This window comes from Giraffa tippelskirchi, chromosome 11 (genome assembly GCF_054371585.1).
Source record: "Giraffa tippelskirchi isolate mGirTip1 chromosome 11, T2T-mGirTip1v1.2.pri, whole genome shotgun sequence".
NCBI classification, from domain to species: Eukaryota; Metazoa; Chordata; class Mammalia; order Artiodactyla; family Giraffidae; genus Giraffa; species Giraffa tippelskirchi.
The window spans coordinates 137,513,236-137,535,474 of record NC_137285.1 but is presented as its reverse complement, the minus strand read 5'-3'; the positions used below and the strand labels follow the sequence as shown (position 1 = coordinate 137,535,474).

Genomic DNA, 22,239 nt, shown 5'->3' with positions numbered 1-22,239 from the left:
GCTTGAAATTTCACAGATGATGTGGCAGTGACAGGCTAGTATGAAGGTAAGACAGACGGAGCTAGAGGGAAAATTATGAAGGTGCAGTCCTGTCAATTTAGGGCTGAGATAAGCTTCAGTGACCTCGTGTGTAACGTGAAGAAAATAGTGGTACTGACTCCAAAAGGAACCCATGAGAAAACCACAGGCAAAGGGTTTGCCGCACTGTTTGGTCAGTGGTAGCTATTATTACTGTTGTTGTGATCGCCATTGTTGTTGTCACTAGGGAAAGGACTGGTCAAGAGAACCTGGGGGCTAGCTCACTTCTGCCATTATCTGTGTGGCCCTGGCAAGTCAGCCACTCTGATCAAAATGTTGAGTGTATGAATGCGTGAATTTTATGGGTCACAGGATCATATTTTTATGATTGTCAAAGGAATTTAAATTTTCATTTTCAAACCCTACATTTTGAATTGCTACACTTACCTTAAGTATCTGGAACCAAATTGTCTTTCATATTTCAGTATAAACTATACTCATTATTCTGTTGCTTTTTTATTATAAAAGTACCAAATTCATGTTGTATTTCCCTCAAGGAAAAATGTCATTTCATTTTTTTAATGTTGTACTCAATATTATTATTTGAATATAAATCACAATACCCACCGTTTCCAAATTTTAAACTTTTATTTCAAATACTTAAACATACAACTGTTAACTATAGCCATAATATTAATAAGGAATAGAAATATTAAAATATAAAAATTAAGTGCTGAAATATACTTTAATTGAAAACATTTGACATGGAAATTCCTTCACAACAAATCATCAAATAAAACCACTACATCCTGGTGCCTGAACTTTTCCTAAAACAAATACAAAAAAAGAAGAAGAAACGTCTTAGAAGCCATTAAACAAACTTTACAATTTTGAGTAGGAAAATAAAGTGAAGTGCAATTTCACAAAAGGAAAAATCTGGCCAAAAATGAATGAGGTATATTTATGTAGGTCACTGTAGTTAAATGGAAAAAAATAAAATAGTGACAAAATATCTACTGTTACTTAAAAATCTCTCAACATCGAAAGAATAGACCACCTCTCATACAATAACTGAAGACACAGACATATCTGCAATCAAAAATCATTTGCATCGAAATGATGATTCATCCTTGCAATCATCACCAGTGCTTACAAACTCTGCCTCCTAGCTGTGTGTAATTTGAATTCTGTTTGATCTAATGTGAGATCCACAAGCTCAACCAAAAAAAAATCTTTACCTTCATCTATCTTTTGTGAAAACAAATTGAGGCAAAACTAAATTTTAATTCACTTGGAAGGAAAAGACATCTTTTCCTCCTGTTCCTACTTCTTGGTACATATTTATTAATCCCAAAGAGCTTTTTGACCTCATACTGACTATTCATCAATTCAGCCATTATCACTGGTCCCTGCAGTGCACCTCAGCGGGTAGGCAGGAGAACTTGTAGAATCAGGTTTCATGGGAGAAAGATGCCTTTCACTTCTCAAGTCTCATTCTACACTTCAGAAAAAAAAAAAAAAAATGCTCCGTTTAGTGTGGTGAATTTCCCTAGAGAATGTGACTGCATTTACAATAGACACCATCAAAAATAAAACTTGAATATAAAACCAGGGTCTAGGATATTACAATCTCAACAGTGAGGAGGACAAAAACCATAGGCAGCATTTCTACATATTGAAATTCCTGCAGCCAGATGGTCCTGGGGTTTATTAAAATGTGATCTGATTAAGGGATTATTGGGAGGGTTGTGCTATAAATCATGCTGTTAGTCACATGCATTCAAAGTAGTTCCTACAATGCTAGAAAAGTTGAATTTAACATTGGAAAGTGTTTACATTGCCACCAATCGAGTAACAGAGAGGAAGTGGGGGAAAAAAATCTACAAACCAGAGCCAGCATGCCTCAGGGAGTAAGAAGATTACAGGAATTTAGCTGTTTATTAGTGCAGAGATGTGCTGAAAGGATTAAAGGGGATGAAGGAAAGGGGTGGCTTCAAAGTCCATTAGTTTACCAAATGCAAAACATAAACGTTTTCTAGAAAAAATACAATTAAAATATGTATGTCTTTTTGACAACTAAATTACAAGTATCTTTGTAATTTATATATTCTATACAAAAACAGCAAGAAAAAAACTGCTGTATTGTTTAAATGGAAAATACCAGGTTCAATCCCTATAAAAGCACCAAATGCATACCATTTAGGATAATATCACTGATGCACATTTGACAAGTAAATTACAAAGCTCTTTGATATACTGTGTATGAAGAGTGGCAATTAAGGCCAATAAAATCAAAGGAAGAAAAAAACCAATTAACACTAACATATCATTATGACTCACTAGCATATAAATTCCCACGCCTGCTCTAAATTGCCAGCAATTGGCAATTCCCAAATTCCTAAGGATGCAGACATCCAAATGCAGTTTCCAAAAACTGGAGCCACCAGAGGCTTGGGGGGCTCTTGAGAACTTTGACAACTCTTCCTCCTAGCAAAAAGCCCAAAGCACACCAAGGACTTAAAACCCACCCGACCCTGCTCCTAAGAAATGCAATCCCAAGATTATGAACTATAGTGATGAGTTGTAGAGTCTAAACAAATTATGTTACTGCTTTATTTTTTTTTAAAATAATGGTTCATTTTTGTGGTAGAAACAACATGGAATCTGAAGACAAAAGATTTGAGTTCAAATTCCAGATCAGGTATTTAGTATCCCCGTAAATTTTGGCAAGTCGTTTAACCCTCCACCAAATGGGAATCATAGCAATGTCTACCCCACAGAGTTGTAGTGAGGAAAAATGAGGCAAAATGAATGTGGATGAATGTGGAAATATTCTAAAAGTGGCAAAAAAAAAAACAAACCACAAACCCTCTACAAATGTTAAGTCTTCCACTGTACCATGAGCAGGCGTGCTAAACTTGTGCGTGCATGCTCAGCCACTCAGTCACGTCTGACTCTTTGCAACCCCATAGACTATAGCCCACCAGGCTCCATAGACTATAGCCCACCAGGCTCCACTGTCCATGGAATTTTCCAGGCAAGAGTACTAGAGTGGGTTGCCATTTCCTACTTCAGGGGATCTTCCCAACCCAGGGATCAAACCCACCTCGCTTTCATCTCCTGCATTGGCAGGCAGATTTTTTACCACTGCACCACCTGGGAGGCCCTCCCTCTAAACTTAGCAGGTGAGAAAAGTACAACAATTTCCTGCTGCAAAAACCTTAATGCACTGAAATTAAACTAATCATACTAGAAAAAAAAGTAACATAATGTAGAGGGAAAGACTCCATGAAAACTAGATTTAGTAAAATTGATCCAGGTTTCATACGGAGAAAACCTGGCAGAAATTTTCAGCAAGACATTAAATCTGTTTTTATACAGTAAACAAACCCAGATTTAAAAGACCACTGTGGAGTGGAAGGTGGGAGGGAGGTTCAAGAGAAGAGGGACATGTGTATACCTATGGCTGATTCATGTTGATATATGGCAGAAGCCAACAAAACATTGCAAAGCAATTATCCTCCGATTAGAAATAATTTTTTTTAAAGTAAAAACAAAACAAAAAAGGCCCCCGTAGCTTTAGGATTGTATGGAAAATCATTTGGAGAATCTAAACTAGTTAAAAGTAAAAATAAAGATCTCTTGGCTACTGATAGCAAACTAAACATGTACTACCATAAGATTAATAACTAACTGCAGCTAACAGTTTTATTCTTCTAAATTTGTTATTGAAAAATCCATGGTACACATGATCTCCTAAACTCCAGCCATTACAAAAGAGACATCAATTAAATTCAGAAAAGGACTGATTTTCCAAAAATATTCTGGATGTAGGGTATTTCTGCATAACTGTACCAACTGACAGGATGTACCAGGAGCACTGTGTCAAGGTCAGTGTACCATACACAAGGAAGATATTATTGCTAGAGACATCTGAAAAGCTTTTTTGAATCTTGTAGGATAAGCCAAAATATGTGAAATTTATCAAACAAAGAATTCTACAAAAATGATATAAAAAACACAGCTCAATATAAACTAGAGTAACTTGGTGAGGGGATGGAGACCACAAGTCAAATTTCTTTCCTGACTTCTTTGGCAACCCTCACTTTGATTTTCATGTCACTCAGTCGCACACACACCTATCTGTTCATCTCTGTTCCCCTGCAGTTATTCCTCCTCTCAGCTATCGAGCTTTCAAATAACTGATTTCCCCTGTTGCATTTCTGAACTCCCTAAACAGCTCAAGCAATCAGCTCACTAGTTACCCATTCCTGACATGGGTTCAGCATCTGCTGCCTCTCCCACCTACCACTGCCTGGGTGGTGAAGCCCCACACACTGGAGCGCAGGGTACCAGGAGAAGGTCTCATGCCACCCAGAGGAAAACATATTAGCAAAACCAACTCATAAGCGGCTGCCCTGCTTAAAATTCCATTGAATCTTGAGACTCTGGAGAGTCCTCTAGGTCTAACGAGTCCGCTAAGCCTCCCTGCGAGTTGAGGGTAAACCCAGTGTCTTTCAGGGCATTATGAGCATTCATAAACTTCTGCAGGTATTTGGAGGTATACAACCAGTGATGTTTCAAGACGTCTTCCATTTCGTAGTACTTGGACTGCCTGGCATTCATTTTCCGGAAACGCCTGAACAGTTTGTTGCCAGATTCATTTCCCTCGCTTGCCCATGCCCCAATGGAGCCATCCCTCTCAATAATTTCAGGGACGTGAGCCAAGGTTTTGTGAAAATAATTGGTGATTTTGCCCTCGTATCTATACTTGAACTTGGTGGAGAGCAGCTCAGCAAAGCGCTGTGAATTGAAGCTATACTGGCAGAGGGATTCCGGGCACTCTTTAGCAGGGCATGAGGATCGCCAGACGGGTTTCATCTTCAAATAAAGGTCCATCAGTTCCCTCAGGGCTTCGTGCCTCTCCTGGGAGGGAATTAATTCACAAACTGCCTCAACCGTCTCTTTGGTCATGAGCTTCCGGGCAAAGTTGCCGTTCATCCTCATGATGGGCTTCAGGTTCATCTTCTTCCGGAGGTGCTTGTCCAGGGTAGCCTGCCATCTTTTTCTTTCCTCTTTGGAGGCGTTGGCGTTCTTATACACCTCTCCGATCTCCAGCTGGAAGATCTTGTAGAACTCAGCCGCATTGCCGATGTCGCAGTGGAGCGCATCTATGGAAGGCACCGTCTCGATGAAGGGTTTGGCCGAGACCCCCTTCACCCGGTCCCGCAGTTCCTCCACCGTCTCATGGTAGGGGTTAGAACGCCAGACCTCATAGCGCTCCAGATTCTCAGCGTGGCTTCTGGTTATGGAGTGGAAGACCAGATTTTGAGAGGCCTCCAGGCGGGTGGCATCACAAAGGGTGCAAATGTAGACTGAGCCGGAAGCCTCGAGGCCTTCCACTTCCCGGACCAGTTTCTCATCGTACCCGGTGCCCCTAAAGATGAACTTGAAAATCCGAAGGATGCCTCCCATCTCCAGCATTAATTCGCTGCCCTTCATGGCCTCCCTCTCGGCAATGAGAGGGCTCAGGATGGCCGTCAGGGTCTCGTGGTCAGACTCATCGGCTAGCATGAGGCACAGCGGCTTGCAACACAGCTCAGAGTTAGGCTTGGCTTCCTCGAACACCTTCACGTTCTGTGACCCGTGAGCGATGCTGATTTTCATGACCGTGAAGGAAAACCGAACCGCCTTTTCCGGAACTGCCGGTCCGCTGCCGTGCTTCTCGCTCACGTCTCCCATCCCATCACAAGATTCCTTCACCACCACGGTGAAGGGCCCATTCAGGTAGTCGTCAAGCTCTTGGGCTTTCATGCCCTCCAGGATGTCTTCTTCCATGTCCATCAGAGCCGACACCAAAGCTGCATCATAGCGGAAGCGCTTGGCAATGGTGTCCACCGGGTAGTCGTCCACAGAGGAGGCCAGTCCGGAGAGTCCATCAATAATGCCTACGTCAGTGCTGGAAGACACGTTCTTCAGAGGTGGCTGCCACTCGAAGGGGTGGTAGCCTGGCAGAAGGACTTTCTCAGCACTCCGAAGGGCGTGCAGAGGCTGGAAAATCTGCCTCCCGCTGATGGCCTTCACAGTCCTGTACATCTTGTGGTACTGGCTGCAGCTGAGGAAGGTGTTGACACGGATGGCCAAGCAGACAGCCGGCTGCAGGCCGGAGCCACGTCCCTTCATGATGGCCTCCAGCTCATCGGCTTGCCTGTGCTCATTTCTTGCCCTCAGCGCCAGCAGGAACAAAGTCAGGCACACGGACTTCACATCTCCACCTTCTTCCTTGTCGGCAAAAGCCTTGACCTGCATCTTGAGCTCTCTCAGACGGTGCTTCTGAGCCCGCCGGGTCAGAGACAGGAGATGCTGGCGGGGCCGGCCCCCTTTATTGATATGCACAAAAGTCTCTTTTGATTCCTTGTGGCTTGAGACATGGTGATTGTATTTTTCCAAGCTGACCTCCTCATCACACTCCTCTGCTGGACATTTCACCATCAGAGAATTCAAGATGCTCAGAAAAGACTTCACCGGACTCTCCAGGTCAGTGGGGAAGCAGGGATACTGGCAAGAAGGACAATAGCTGCCCATGACTTTGAGACATCTGAGAATGCAGATCCTGCAAAAGACGTGCTTACAGTTGGTCTCCACGGGGTCCGCCAGAATGTGTTCGCAAATCTGGCAGGAGATAGATTTCACAAAGTGCGCCGGGAAGTCCACCGCCAGGAGCCTGGTACTGAGGTGTATCTTACTGCAGTTGGCGATCTTCTTCATCAGTTCCTTGCTGCTGATCCTGTCCTGAGTTCTTCTCTTGCACCGTCGGGCTTGTCTCGCTCGGTCGATCACAGTTCTGAGTCTTTTGCTGAGCTGTGAGTTTGGCGGCTGACTCTTCCTCTTGAGTCCTCGACGGGCAGCATCGCAGATGTCACAGGATGGTGTGTGGGGGTGCCACTCCATCGTTGCATTCCTCGGGGAGTAAACCTCACACGGGGCACTACTGAACTTCCTGTGCATGAAGCTCCAGCAGTTATGGCAGAACTCAGTGGGGTGGATCGAGTCCACATCTGCCTTCACGTCGATCCGGAAGACCTTGGCAATGAGGTCTGGCCAGGACGTGGCCCTCTTTTCCTTCTTTCGTAAGAGGACTTGGGTTTTTCCATCCACTGGCCCATGGACGGGATATCTCCTGTGGTGCCGATCAGCTTTGAGAGAATTCCCACAGATGCGGCAGAAATGTCGCAGGTTGGCTTGGTGGATTGCTTTGTCTCTTGCTTTTCCATCATCATGGGATTTTTTCAGAAACTTTGGGTGGGGCTTTAACACCGGTTGAGTCAGGGCTGGCTTTGGACCACCAGCCTTGTCCAGGGCTGCTGGAGATTGCTCTAGAGAGGGCTTCCCCTCGGAGGAATCTTGCTTTTCTGCTTGAGCATTTTCTGGGGCCTTTTCAAAGGATCTCACCCTGAACAGTTTAAATTTCCATTCTGAAAATTTAATATGTGGATGCTGGATTTCATCTGGGGCAGAACTGAGTCCCAGGGTGGGTGGCAGAGAGACAGCCATGCTGGCTGATACCTGAGAACAATAAAAACAAGTCAGATGAGGAAAAAAATGTTAACATCCCACTGATGCACCTTGGAAAGAATACAGATAGTACATTCAATTATTCACTTATTAAATCATCCAGAAAGTTAATTATTAAATCTCCTATTTTAATATACTATGTTAGGTGCTAATCATATAGCAGAGAATAGAGTCATTCCCTGTTCTTACAGTGTGGATGGTCATTTAAACCATGTATGTAAGTACGTGCACCACCATAGTTTATTTTACATATATGTGTACAATCTTATATTTCAGTTTATTATTTTTACTGAGGTACAGTTGATGTACATACCATATGTACAATATTATTTCCCTTTCACTAAAACCTTAAGGTCTTTGAGGGCAAAAATCTCTGACCGATTTACCTCTGTCTCCCCAAGGTTCCTAGCACACATTACATGCTCAATAGTTATTTGCTGAATAAATGCAAGAAAAAACTGGCTACTAAAACCAAAGAAAAGTCATATTTTATGCATTGTATCAGCCTCATTGCACTAGCTGGACAATATATTTCCAGCTTTTTAAAGCTGTCTCCCGGGAGGTTGATTGTTTATTTCTTCCAAACGGGACATAAAAGGATGATAAAGCTACAAATCCAAAGAAACTAATTACTCAGTACTTGAAAGGATGAAGTGAATTTTGAGCTTTATGAATGCATTCTAATAATAAGTATCATGGATAGTAATTATGCTTACAATTTTAATTAGTGAACGCTGCTGTAAATTAAAAGGCTGTGTCTCCATTAGAAACAAACCCCACGGAAGTCTCTAAACCTGAAACAAACCACAGTGTGCATGTACAAAGATTCTGAAGAACTTTTAAGATGAAAAATTCGAGTATTTTCAGATAAAATTCCACAGGCCATCCTGAAAGTCATTACCAGGCACTGATCATTAATTAGCTCTATAGTTTGTAATAAGAAGATGTGGGAGTAATATTTTTCTTCGTTGAAAAACATTAGCAATTATATATTTCAGGAAACCCTAGCGATCTGGGTTGTGGTGTAGACATCATGGTGCTGTAGAGAAAAAGTCTTAAAATGCCATTTGAGTATCTCTAGACTCAATTAGCCCAATATTCTCAAAATTCTTTAGTATGCATAACTGGAAAAAACAGCAACTGTATGTTCAAACTGTCATCTATATATCCCATATTTGCCTGAATTAATGCTCTTTTTTCTTAAAGTCTTGATTTAATTTGCTACAATATTGCTTCTGTTTTATGTTTTGGACATTTTGGCGGAGGGCGGGGCGGGGGGTGGTGCTGTGAGGCATGCAGGAACCTAGCTCCCTGACCAGGGATCCAACCCACACCCCCTGCACTGGGAGGCGAAGTCTTAATTACTTAAACTGCCAGGGAAGTCCCTGGTTTAATGCTCTTGACTTGGAGGATTATATTAAATAACATTTCCCCTCAATTAACTAACTAACTAACCAAATTGGTGATATTTTTCTAGTCATGCGGTCATGGGGACTAACCCTCAGAGGAACACACTTTGCCCAGAGGTGGGATTGGTGGTGGGGGCTGGTGGGCAGGGGGAAGCCACGAGGGCCCGTCCTGACAGCTGCTGACAGTTGCCTGTCAGGCCGTCCCTTTAAACCGCTGAAGTCTGCTCCATCTTGCATGCATTATGCTTCGGAGGTGCATGTTTTTTGTAAAAACTAATAGCCAACTTCCCAGTCTTGGTTGAAAAGGAAATCCTGTTACCTTGTTCTATATGCAGGACTGTGTGAGAACCAAACAGTTCCAAACCATTTCAAAGGGCTCATTAACCTCAGAAGTATTTCAGCTGCAGCCCAACCAACACCTCAAAGTTGCATACGGTTCAATTATGTTCCTAAATTCCGTCCTGGGTCAGGGTCAGGGGCCTTCCCATGCCCCCTCTGTTGCCTTGGTCTGAACTCATTCCCAAGTGTTTTTTTAACTTCTTTAGCCTTCCCCTTCCCTGTCTTTTTCTAGCATGCTAGTTCTCTGGAATTCCAAGATAATACTTTGAATTCTTCTTTTTAAAAATGCATGACCATCTCTAGAGTTATTCAAGTTAAATATTGAACTTTCACAATCAGTAAGTCAAGGCATGTTGGAAGGAGCCCTAGAACTGTCTCCCCTCCCTACCCACACCTCCCCTTGACTCCCACTACCCTAAAAATAGTCTATCAAAATCAGCTGAAATACATTTGTGAAAGTACTCCCAGAAAGAGTACCATCACCAAGCTATTATTAGCCATTGACAGCCAATCAAATTTACTTATTGGATTGTTTCTCTATTTAGCTGCTACAAGTTTATCCAAACTAGAAGCAAGAATGGAGTAGGAAAAATGTGTTATTCTTCTCTTTTTTAGGGAAACATACACCAAGAAGCTAACAGTGGTGATGTGTGAAACCTATGAGGCTTCCCCAGGTGGCGCTAGTGGTAAAGAACCCGCCTGCCAATGCTGGAGACAGAAGAGATGCAGTTTTGATCCTCAGGTTGAGAAGATCCCCTACAGGTGGGCTTGGCAACCCACTCCAGTACTCTTGCCTGGAGAATTCCATGGACAGAGGAGCCTGGAGGGCTACAGTCCATAAGGTCAACAAAGACTTGGACACAACTGAAGCAACTTAGCATGCACGCAGGTGAAAGCTACAGATGTTTTATATTTTTTATCCTTATCTAGGATTTTTACTGCCTCTGAAATAAGCATCTATTATTTTTAGAAGGTAGAACTTTTAATAACTAGTTCTAATCAGATATCATTTATCTATTTGATTAGCAAAGATTAAAAATATTGATGCTCATCAGCATTAACGAAGGTATGAGGATTGAAGTATCTCCATACATTCTTGGGAGGAGTGTAAATTGGTATAATATTTCTAGTGGACAATGTAACAATGTCTTTTAAAAGTTTAAATATATATTATCTTTGGTGAGGTAAATCTGATTTTAGAAAGTTCTGTAAAAACATTCCCACAGGTTATTCCCATAGTGATATTTTATATGGAGAGAGAGAGAAAGAAAAAAATTAAAGATGTGTTTAAAAAATTTTTTGTTACTTTGCAAAATAGAAAACAGCATAAATAATCACTAAGCATTATTAAACAAACTATGGACCAGGTACACAATAGAAAACACAGAAATTAAAATTTTCTATATGCATTGATACATATATGCAGTTTCTATATACATCAAGATATAAAATGATGCCCACATTACAAAGCAGAGACAAGAACAACAATAGCAAGTATAGTAAGACCTCATTCTTGCATATTTGTTCATATTTGTATATATCTGAAAATTTAGAAAGTCTGGAAGGGTATGCACTGAAACCTTCACAATGTCAACTCTTAAGAAAATAGAATTGTACTGATAAGATCTCTAATTTTCTATTTAATTCATTTTTATATCATTACAATTTTTCACAACAAATGTGTATTATTTTTTAAATTTTTGTGATACATTCACTTTAGGGAAAAAAACATTTTTAAGGCTAGATTTCTATGTACCCCTTAGTCATGTTCCCGTTGTTGTTGTTGTTCAGTTGCCCAGTCGTGTTTGACTCTTTGTGACCCCGTGGACTGCAGCACACCAGGCCTCCCTGTTCCTCACCATCTCCCAGAGTTTGCCCAAGTTCATGTTCATTGCATTGATGATGCCATCCAGCCACCTCATCCTCTGACACCCTCTTCTCCTTCCTCATTTTCCCATATTTCTTCCTAAATTTCGTCCCAGAAAAGTTTAGCCAAGTGTTAAATCTGACCCCCATTCTTAGCTTTTCTTTTCTGGTAAAGGTGCATGCATTTTCAGTCGCTTAGTTGTGACCGACTGTTTGCGACCCCATGGACTGTAGCCCGCCAGGCTCCTCTGTCCATGGGATTTCTCAGGCAAGAATCCTGGAGTGGGTTGCTATTTTCTTCTCCAGAGGATCTTCCCGACCCAAGGATCGAACCCATATCTCCTGCGTTGACAGGCGGATTCTGAGCCACCTGGGAATCCCAAACAAGTTGAAAGGGGACTGAAATATGGACTTGCAGACAGCATGAAGTTAGAACCATGAAAGAGTTATCTTGTGGTCATTTTTTTTTTTTTTTTTGACACCCGGGAATCTTGCAAACTCTTGATCTCTCTTCTAACAAAGGGTCTCAGTGGTGGACCAGCATCAGACTCTATAAGGCAGGGTGGTTGCCGGCTCAGCCCTGTTCCCATCGTACTCTGCCCTCTCAGAGGTCCTTCTCCCTACAGGGCATGGATTCGCTTTGGCAGCCAGTCTAAGGTGACTTGGCTGGGGCAGAAACTGTCATTCATATGAGTGCATCATTACTTATTTTGGAAGGCAGAGCCCGGCACCACCCCCACTCCTAGCTCAGCCCCCTACTCTGCACACACATACGTGCTGGTACTTGGTCCACAATACCCCCCTTAACGTCTTTGGTCCCCACAATGCTTGAGTGACTACTGTGTGCCCAAGCGTGACCCCTTGTTGTCACACTCGTTGCACTCAGTCATTCATTTATTCATTCACTCCCCAAATAACTATTGTCTACTTTTTGCCAAACACTAACATCAAAAAACAGACAGCATCAAAAGCCTTTTTATGTCTCAAGGCAACTACAAAATGACCTGAAGATTCTGGCTCTTCCTCCAGGCAACTTCTTGCTTGAACTACTTCAGAAAAAGAAGTGCGCTGTCACAGCCCCTGTTCAGGAATCCTGTTCACGAACGTAACCTCCATGTAGGGCCTCTACAGTGACAGTTCTCAAAATTGCTATGTGCCAGCATCACTAGGGAGCTTGTGTTTAAAAACAATGATGCAGATCATCAGGTCCCAGAGAGTCTGATTCTCCATCTGGGACAGAGTCCAGAAATTGTATTTTTTAACAAGTATTTCAGTGACATTGCTACTAGGGGCCCGCAGGTCATGCTTTGGGAAATACTGGTCTCCTACTTAATCTGATGCAGCTCAGGAAATTCCTGGCAATTCTTGGCAAATACCTGGGCACGTACGTATTTCCTCCAACCCTGAAATTTGTTTGCTCCTGATTATTTTTCTTGTCTGGATCAGCGCAGTATTTTTTCCAAGAGTCTCACTACTTTCTTTCTACTGATTCATTTTGCAAATCCTTTCAATAAGCACTGCTTGGGAAATTCCTGGCAGTCCGTTGGATAGGACTCTGAGCTTTCACTGCCCGGGGCACATGTTTGATACCTGGGTCAGGGAACTAAGATCCCCACAAGCCACACACTGCAGCCAAATAAATAAATAAGACACTCCCTAAGCCCTTCCTCTGCCTACAGCCCTCCAGATATTTTGCATCTTCTTGAAGAACCTGTGTCTTCCTCAACTTGGTTTCTTTTCCCTTTCCTATTTTAAGCACATTAGAGAGAAAAACCAAACATACGTCAGCTTCCCTCCATCCCTCCTCTCATTCCCCACTAGGGAAAAAGCCCAAGTACTTCTAGTTAGCAACATAAAAATATAATAAATATTGTGACTCAAGGCATGAAAAGCATGAGTGTTACCTTGCTCAGCAGGCTGCCTGGGCAAAGTGGGAAGACTGCGATTCAGTTGATATCACTTGATACCAAAGAGAAGGCAGAGGGTGCTCTCCTGTCTTTCAGGCAGGCTGCTGCATTATTTATCAGTCTCCACTGCCTTTCCCAGCCTCCCCCCACCACACAGGGCTAACCACAAGTGATGGCAGCCAATCACAGGCCATGAGCCACCCAGCTCCAGCTGGCACCTGGTTCTTCAGGAAGCTTAGCTGGGGGACCTGAGTGTAGAAGCACACTCTGGTGTGTGCTGCAACACTGCCAGAGCTGCCAGTTCACTCCCCAACACTGTTTGGTTGGAAATCATCTTGTCAACATAATTTCAGACTTCTGCTGAGGTTCTATAGCAGTGCCTCAGTTTCCTCATCTGTAAGATGGAAATACAAACAATATATACCTTAAATAGTCAATGAGCTTATACAGCGAGAGTTATCATAGGAAAATACTTGCAACAGCATCTGCCCTTGTTGTTGTTTAGTCTCTAAGTTGTGTCCAACTCTTTGCAACCCCATGGACTGTTGCCCACCAGGCTCCTCTGTCCATTGGATTTCCCAGACAAGAATACCGGAGTGGCTTGCCATTTCCTTCTCCAGGGGATCTTCCCAACCCAGAGATCGAGCTCACGTCTCCTGCACTGCAGGCAGATTCTGTACCACTGAGCCACCTGGGAAGCCCAGAGATCTGCCCTTAGTAGGTACTCATCAAATGCTAACTCTGTGATCACTTTTATTATAATTTTGAAATGACCTACCTGGACAGTTCTCAGGAAGGGAAGTTTGTGCTCCTCGAAACAACACTACATTTCCATTACTAGAGTTTTGAGGAAACAGACTAGGATCTGTGCCTTCAATTGCTTTGGGTCTTGGATATATTACTTAAATCCAAGTAATAGATTTATGAGATGCTATCTCCTTGTCTACATCCCAATATTGATTATATTAACCCCATGTTATCCAGAGCTACAGGCCAGGCTTCCAAGTGCTTTACGTGTCACTTATTTGTCACCACAATGCTATACATTTGACATTATTTTTTCTAAAGAGAAGCCACAGAAGCTTAAAGCAATGGAGAAGCTTACCCATAGACACCCACCACTAAATAGTGAAGTGGGATTCAAAGTGCATGTTTCAACCACTTCAGTATTCTGTAAAAGGAGAATACTGAGAGCCATCTGCAGCGAGAGTGTGAGGATGACTCAAAAACGAACTTCAGTCTACCTCGCAAGGTCTCTGTTTCAAATCCCCTTTATATTTCTTAGACCCAAGTACCCCTGTGCTCAGCTAATATGTGAGGGGTGGCCGTGTTCTCATCTTCAGCAAAAACGATCAGCATCAGGTGCAAGGATTTCTCTGTGCTGTGCTGCCCTCTCTAGACGTTCCTAGTATGTTGCTGTTGTTGTTCAGTCACTGTCTTATCCAACTCTTTTGCAACACCATGGACTGTAGCCTGCCAGGCTCCTCTGTCCATGAGATTTCCCAGGCAAGAATACTGGAGTGGGTTGCCATTTCCTTCTCCGGGGGATCTTCCCAAGCCAGAGGTCGAACCCACGTCTCCTGCTTGTCAGGCAGGTTCTTTACCACTGAGCCACCCGGGAAGCCCCCTCCTCGTATATCCCATTGTTTTTTACTCAGGCCTGTCCAACCACACAACAGTCCTGGGGGACACAGTTTCCACCCATAAAGACTGAGCAGGAGCCATTGCAATAATATTGGGAGAGATGGCCTGTGTCTTCCAGGAGCTTCTGTGTTTATACCCAAGCTTCACATGCTGTCATGAGGCTGGCAGGTGGAAGCTGAGAAGTTCCTGGAGGCGAAGCCCATGTTCAAATCAGCAGGAAGCAGGGCCTCCAGGATGTGACTTATAGTCTTGATGTCCTCTTTGTACAATGGGGTCATGTAGAGAGGAGTCAGAGTATCGCTGACACAGAGGACGTTTCCCTTTCCCTCCACCTTCCCACGCTGTAAAACCCTGCATCTCCTCTGGACTCACAGAAAGAGGAAGGGAGGGCCACCTCACCTTACCTCACCTTGAAGGAAACAAGGAAACAGCCATATCTCACAGAACTGGAACAGAGCAGCAAGTCGCAGCTTCCAAGGGTCGGCTTCAATTCCACAGACCCACTTAGAAGTTGTCTAACTCCAGAGGGACTGTCTGTTTCACTCTCCTGGAACTTTCCTGGGTTCGGCCCTGAAATTCCAAGGCAAACAGAGTCAGCGGGTCGTCCTTCAACCCCAAACCAGAGCTGGAAAATTTCTCTAACCTCAAATATTCATAAATGGAATCCTTTTCAATTGTTCTTAGGAAAATTAGATGTTCAAAGAGACTTATTAAAGAATACGCATCAGGCCATAGGGACCAGGGGCGTAAGGGACAAACCAGATTATGCAAGAGCTTTATCTTTTATCATATTTGCCAAGGATTTCTGTGTTGTTTAAGTTTTTATCAGTCATATGTTTCCCTTACAATAGAAAAAAACAAGATATACGAATAAAATATTAAAAATTTAAAACGAGGCAAAATAAGATATTGGGTACGTGTGAAGAAACACTTCTAATTTTTTATATTTGAAAATCTGGATTTTTATACATCAGATTCTTCAGGGACAGGATTTCCAATATTTTCCTGTCCCTCCCCATTACGCCTGGGGACCTCTTTTTCCTAGCCATCTTGAAATCTTGTAGCTGTCCCCTCTTCTCTGCTGAGAGATGACACCTCCATTGGATCACCAGGAAAACACGCTGAGCCATGAATCCTGCCCCCTTTTCCTGGCCACTAAGATTCCACCCACTATTCCTGTTTCAAGTCTTTGCCATGCGACAGACCCCCACCTGGAGCAAACCTTGACTTCCATCATGAAACAACAAAGTCAGAGCTGCCAAGACTTGCACGTTGTTCCAAGCAGATTAAAAATAAAACATGCCCAACAGATCTTGGCCAAGTTTAGCAGGAGGAAAAGAATGAAAAGGGCAAACTAGAGTTTGGACAATTCAAGGCCAGGCAGGTCCCAGCACTGAGGAGAGCCCTCCCGGCTGAGAGACTAGCTGTGGTTAATCCTAGAAACGTGGAAGGGGCCAGCACTGGCCCTGCTCCGTATGCTGCACAGGCGCCCTACTATCTCTCACTTCACCCGCCTTTCCACCCAAGCCCCAAACCCTCCTTAGCAGGTTGCCTCCACTCATTCCCCTGGACTCCCTGCAGGCCCTTTTAAAAGACCTTTTCAAATTCAATTTCCTCCCAGACAGCCAGGAGCTCCAGTTGCTGATATCAATCAAAATCTACTCCTGCAGCTGTGGTCTGAGTGTGTGAACACTGCCTTCTGTGCTCTTATCATAATCCAGCAGATGCTGTTTACTGACACTGTGATTACATATATAAGCATGTATCTGTGTATCTCCAGCTCACAAAACCCTTGTCTTCCAACATCACTGAATCGAATGCCAGAGCTGGAAGAGAACTTAGAGGTTATCTGACCCAATGGATGTCTCTTAAAAGTGAGAAACAGTCCCCGAAGGGCAAAGTGTCCTATTCCATGTCATAGGAGGGAATGAGAATTAGTAGCAAAAAATAGCATTACAAACAGGTCTCTGGAGTCCTAGGACAAGATTCTTTCCAGTACTTTGAAAAGGGAGCATCCCTCCCCCGCCCACCCCCAATGCCTTCTTGCTTCTCTGAGCCTGGAAAGGAACTCCAGCTGGCAACGAAGCAGAACCATAACAGGCCATTGCTAGACTAGAGCCTTCGGTGATAACACAAACTTGTCACAGTGCTGGTGGTGGAGAGCCGGCACCCCCACCCACTCGTTTCTCCCCCACTTCCCCGATCTTGAAGTTGCTTTCTAATTAACTCAATGTGGATTATCCCTGTTAGTAAATTTTCTAATGCGTTATTAATTGCTCTAAACGTCAGCTGCAGCTCATTCCCCACAAATTCAGGAGTGCCTTGGCGAGCTTTCTGGCATTAGCTAAGCTGTTCTCTAAACAACTAGTGCCATCGTGTGGGCAAAAAAAGGGCTGTATCATTGAGCAATCAGAAAAAGTCTCAAGAAGTTCATGAACTGGTTCAGCAGCAGTCAATAAGTTTGGTTTTCTTCTTTCTTCCATGTATCCCGACTTCTGTCTTCCCTACCCATCCCCTTCACTATCGCCTGCCTCTGTAGGAATCTTCCATAATTCCTATAGACTAAGTTAGAAACAACATCAGAAATTGAGATGGTGAAAGTAACTTGCTCGAGACCCCAGACCTAGTTAACTCTAGTCTTCCACTAAATCAAAGGTCTAACATGGAAGTCCCTACTTTGCTACTGCTAACTGGTCCCAGAACATAATTAATGAGTGCCTCCTCCCCCTTCCTCAAAAAAGTGAAGACGTACGGAACGTGTCTTCATGAGGAAGTCTGAGGACTTAGAAGTGCTGTCCAATGTTTCAGACTTTATTAGATATCCTTTCTAAACTGGAGACATCTGTTCCACCTTCCAACCCCAAATATAGAAAGGCATTTCTTTCGCCTCATCTCATTCAGCTGTACAGGGTCTAAGAATGAGTTCAAATATCAGTGTAGGATGAATTTGATCTAAGTGTCCAGGGGTTAGAATTCAAGTCTGAGGAATGAGCTTTCTCCAGCCTAGAATAAACATAATGCCTTGAAATGACTAATTGTAGGACAGCCACAGATATGTTTACAAAAAGCCAAACTGGGCATCTGTCTTAAGCTCTGCAATTTGGGGACACCCAAAATGTTATAATTGTTTTTGGAGAGTGAGAAAGGAATACTCTTAAATGAAGGGAATTTAACTGTAATTTAGCTGTGTTTCTATCTCTAGTTACCAAGTAGCTTAACTTTTTATCTAATGAGAACAGTTGCTAAGTTTTTAATAAATTTTAGTTAAAATTATATTGTTTTTCAACTTATGAATAGTGGTTTTGGAAAGACATAGGTACAATCAGCTTCTAACTATATTTGTACAAAAACATGCCATTGACTTATCTATAATATGTTTATCAAAAATGTTGAAAATTTATGTGACTTAAATGTATATATTATTATAAATTTATTTCTGGGACATTCCTCCCACTCCAAAAAGAGTACTGTTTTCAAATGCAGATAAAAGCACACTTTACCAATATCGTTACAGAAAAAAAATTGTATCTTTATTTCTGTATTTATTTATTTCATTATGTAAGTTTCTATTAGAAAGTCTGGATTCTACTCTTTCCTGTCTACATGTCAGTTTTAAAAAATAACTCTGGGGAATTCCCTGGTGGTCCAGTGGGTAGGATTCTGGGCTACCACTGCCTTGGGTGGTTTAATTCCTGGTCAAGAAATTGAAATCCCACAAGCTGTGTGCAGTGTAGCCAGTAAGAATAATAACGTACATTTTTAAATAATAAAACTAAAACATAACTTTGCTTTGTCACAAATAAGGGGAGACCAGCTGAATTCAGCTTGAATTGAGATTGGCCCTGCTTTTTACTTCCATCAAAGAAGAATTAACCTTCATTCTCCTCAGGCTCCCCTCAGCTTTTCCAGTCTCTCCAATGTCCCCCCTCTATTCCCCAAAATCACCAGCCACAACAAAACCCATGAATACCTCTAATATGTACATATTCCATATGTTATACTAGAAAAAAGAAAGGTTCTCAGTAACATGACATCAGAGTATTGCTCAGACCTCCTCAGTGCCTTTGCGGCTTCTCTGTTTCTCATGGACCACAGACCATTACGTAGAAATTGCTGTAAGTTTCCAGGAATCACCCCCGGGTTCCCGTGCCTTTTGGCCACCTAGACTCACAAATCTCTTTTTCCAACAGAGCTATTCCTCCAGGTAGCAATCAGTAGCAATATAGAATAATGTTGAAGTAACTTGTGGTTTGTGTCTGTCAATCTAAACGGGGGCTTTAGATTGAAATGTGAATGTGAATGTGCCGAAATGTTCATCCCTAGTACCTCAAAATGTGACTAGACTTCAAGATAGGGTTTTGAAAGAAGTGATTAAGTTAAAATAAGGTATCAGAGTGATCCCTGGGCTTCCCTGGTGGTAAAGAATCAGGGGTAAAGAAGCCTTCTGCCAATGCAGGAGACATGGGTTTGATCCCTGGTGCAGGAAGATCCCACATGGGGAGGAGCAACTCAAGCCCGGGAACCATAACTACTGAGCTCTAGAGCCCAGGAACGGCAACTACTAAAATCAGAGCCCATGCTTCTCAAGAGAAGCCACTGGACCGAGAAGCCCACACATCACAGCGAAGAGGAGCCCCTGCTCGCCACAGCTAGAGACAGCCCTCGCACAGCACGAAAATGTAGCACAGCCAAAAATAAATAAATAATAAATAAAATTATATGTTAAAAAATTTTGTAGAGTGATCCCTAATCTAGTCTGACTGATGTCCTTATGAGAGGAAATTGGGACACACCAAGGTACGTGCAAGCACAGAGGAAAGATCACATAAGGGTGCCAGGAGAAGGCGGCCTTCTACAAGCCAAAGGGACAGGCCTCAGGAGAAACCAACCTGAGGGCTCCTTAATATCTACCATCGAGCCTCCAGACTCGTGAGAAAATAAGTTTCTGCTGTTTAAGCCACCCACTCTGTTGTATTTTGTTCTGGCAGCCCCAGCAGACTAAGAAAATGGGGGTCTCTCATCTTGGATATTCCTTTCACCCTCCCTATGTGTCAGGCATTACCATCATGAAGGTCCAAGCAGATGACAGCGCCAAACTCAGGTTACTTCTGGGGCAGCCTCTTCTTCCTCTTGGGCGTCCTAGCCGTAATAGATGCGCATATGTGTGCTAAGGTGCTTCAGTCATGTCCGACTCTTTGTGACCCTGTGGGCTGTAGACCCCTAGGCTCCTCTGTCCACGGGATTCTCCAGACAAGAATACTGGACTGGGTTGCCATGCCTGTGTCCAGGGGATCTTCCTGACCCGGGGATCGAACCTGTGTCTCTCAAGTCTCTTGCACTGGCAGGTGGGTTCTTTACCACTAGCGCCACCTGGGAAGCCCCAGTTGTAACAGATGCCACTAGCCAATTGTCTCATGTCTCCCAACTCAGCCTCAGTGAAACGTTACAAAAGAGGCCTCGGTTTCTTCATTTGTAGAAGCAAAGGGGAGGGAATGGGATAGCAGTATCTCCATAATTTCACTCTGACCACATTCACAATTTTTGCCTTACCCAAATACCACCTGCACTATTATTTGTTTAATATTATCTTTAAAGGAAGCCACCTTCTTTACTTATTAATCTACTTAGAGAAGGATTTTTATAAGCTATCAAATGTTTGTAGCAGAAATACAATGTAGGAAAAAAAGACTCTCTCTGTGTTAGTAAGGAAGGTTAGCGAGTATAAAGATCTACCAAATAGGTACTTTTTCCTTCCCAAATTTAGAAGGGTTGAAAGAAAACTAGAAAAACAATTCAGCAGTTAACTTGCACACGAAGCTAATGTCTCCACCTGAAGTCATCTCACGTGCTACCTAAACTCATTTCATGCTCCGCAATGGGACTCGGCAGAACACCAAAGGATGTGATCTTTAAGAAGCTTCCCAATTCTAAGAAGCTGCAACTTGTGTCTTACGAATCGTGACACACCTGTCACAGAGCAGCTGTGGGAAGTCAATTCAGGAGTCCGCCCAGTAGGGGGCAGGGTTGAGACAGTGCTGCAGATGGGGGCCTTTCTTAATATAGCTTCGCTTGTTGACAGCTCTCAGCCTGCTCTGCTTCAGCTCTTCCTCCTCACCTGCTGTTTGTCTACATCTGCCTGGACGTCCCTGAGGGAGACGACAGACCAGCACATCACTTCATGTGGAAACCAGACTGGGGCTCTAAAATACTCACATTTGTTGGAAGAAGCCCTAGTTCCCTCAGTCCTCATGGAATCTGTCTTCACCGTCTAAACTTAGGAAACAGGGTCCCTGCGCCCTGGATCCAATTCCAGGTTTTAAACCAATCAGCCAAATCTCCAGCATTTTTAAGCATAAGCATTGTGTTAGACAGAGATTACAGAATTTAATAACCTGCTGCTTGCAAGCTAGGTTAATTGGGCAGATGATATCAAAGCTGTTGCTATTAATGAATGGAACAGATAGGGCATAACTGCTAAATTGCATGCTAGAGACCATAAGAAAAGTAAAGTTTCAGAGGAAATTAAGGGAAGGGCAAGGAGACCCTTCTCCAATGCCCCCTTGAAAATGCCTTTAAAAACATCCAAGATGAGAGAAAAATTTCAGCAGTACCAGATATAAGTGATAAAAATTAGACTTAGGCCAAGATCCCCGGGAGGAGTCTCTATAGATTAGGCGAATGACAGGTAAATAGGGTTACATTAGTTTGCTAGGGCTGCCATAACAAAATACAAACTGGGGGACTTTACCAGTAGAAATTGATTTCTGACAGTTCTAGAGGCTGGAAGTCCAAGAGCAAGCTGTCATCAGGATCAGTTTCTCCTGGGGCCACTCTGCTTGGCTTACAGGCTGCTTTCTTGCTGGGTCCTCACATGGTCTTTCCCCTATGCTTACAGATTCCTGCTGTCTCTTCTATTTCTGAAAAGGACACCCATCCTATTGGATTAGGGCCCATCTACATGACACTATGACCTCTGTGTAGTTGTTCAATCACTAAGTCATGTCAGACTCTTTGTGACCCCATGGACTGCAGCACGCCAGGATCCTCTGTCCTTCACTGTCTCCCAGAGTTTGCTCAAATTCATTTGCATTGAGTCAGTGGTGCTATCTAACCATCTCATTCTCTGCCACCCCTTCTCCCTTTGACTTCAATCTTTCCCAGCATCAGGGTCTTTTCCAATGAGTCAACTCTTTCCATCAGGTGGCCAAAGCATTGGAGCTTCAGCTTCAGCATCATTTCTTTTAATGAACATTCAGGGTTGATTTCCTTTAGGACTGACTCGTTTGGTCTCCTTGCAGTCCCTGGGACTCTCAAGAGTTTTCTCTAGCACCACAGTTTAAAAGCATCAATTCTTTGGTGCACAATCTTCTTTATAGTCCAACTCTCACATCTGTTAAGTGTGTGTGTGGGGGGGGGGGTGTGTGTTAGTCACTCAGTCATGTCCAACTCTTTGTGATCCCATTAACTGTAGCCCACCAGGC

The 22,239-nt window shown here is 43.1% G+C and overlaps 1 protein-coding gene across 3 annotated transcripts; it reads right to left on the bottom strand.

Moving 5' to 3' along the window:
- Positions 1 to 647: 647 nt before the first annotated feature.
- RAG1 (recombination activating 1) lies at positions 648 to 21,677 on the bottom strand. 3 transcript variants are annotated; one of them, XR_014069545.1, is made up of 6 exons: positions 21,507 to 21,671; positions 19,821 to 20,904; positions 15,163 to 15,328; positions 8,310 to 8,387; positions 4,158 to 7,584; positions 1,299 to 1,514 (listed from the first exon to the last, which is right to left on the bottom strand). XR_014069545.1 is itself a non-coding variant. In XM_081544684.1 (5 exons), the coding sequence occupies exons 4-5, from the start codon at positions 8,355 to 8,357 to the stop codon at positions 4,441 to 4,443; spliced, it is 3,192 nt and encodes a 1,063-aa protein (XP_081400810.1). In that variant the 5' UTR covers positions 8,358 to 8,387; positions 15,163 to 15,328; positions 19,821 to 20,904; positions 21,507 to 21,671; the 3' UTR covers positions 648 to 4,440. The 3 variants fall into 3 exon arrangements, 2 of the variants coding, with proteins under 2 accessions (XP_081400810.1, XP_081400811.1); XM_081544684.1 differs by having other exon boundaries at positions 648 to 7,584; XM_081544685.1 differs by lacking the exons at positions 8,310 to 8,387; positions 19,821 to 20,904 and having other exon boundaries at positions 648 to 7,584; positions 21,507 to 21,677.
- Between the last annotated feature and the right edge of the window lie 562 nt (positions 21,678 to 22,239).

Coding starts and splice junctions, on each gene's coding strand:
- RAG1 (XM_081544684.1), bottom strand. CDS start 8,357: ATGGAGACACAGCCTTTTAATTTACAGCAGCGTTCACTAATTAAAATT. Junction 7,585..8,309: donor AGCGTTCACTAATTAAAATT/GTAAGCATAATT, acceptor TATTGTTCTCAG/GTATCAGCCAGCATGGCTGT.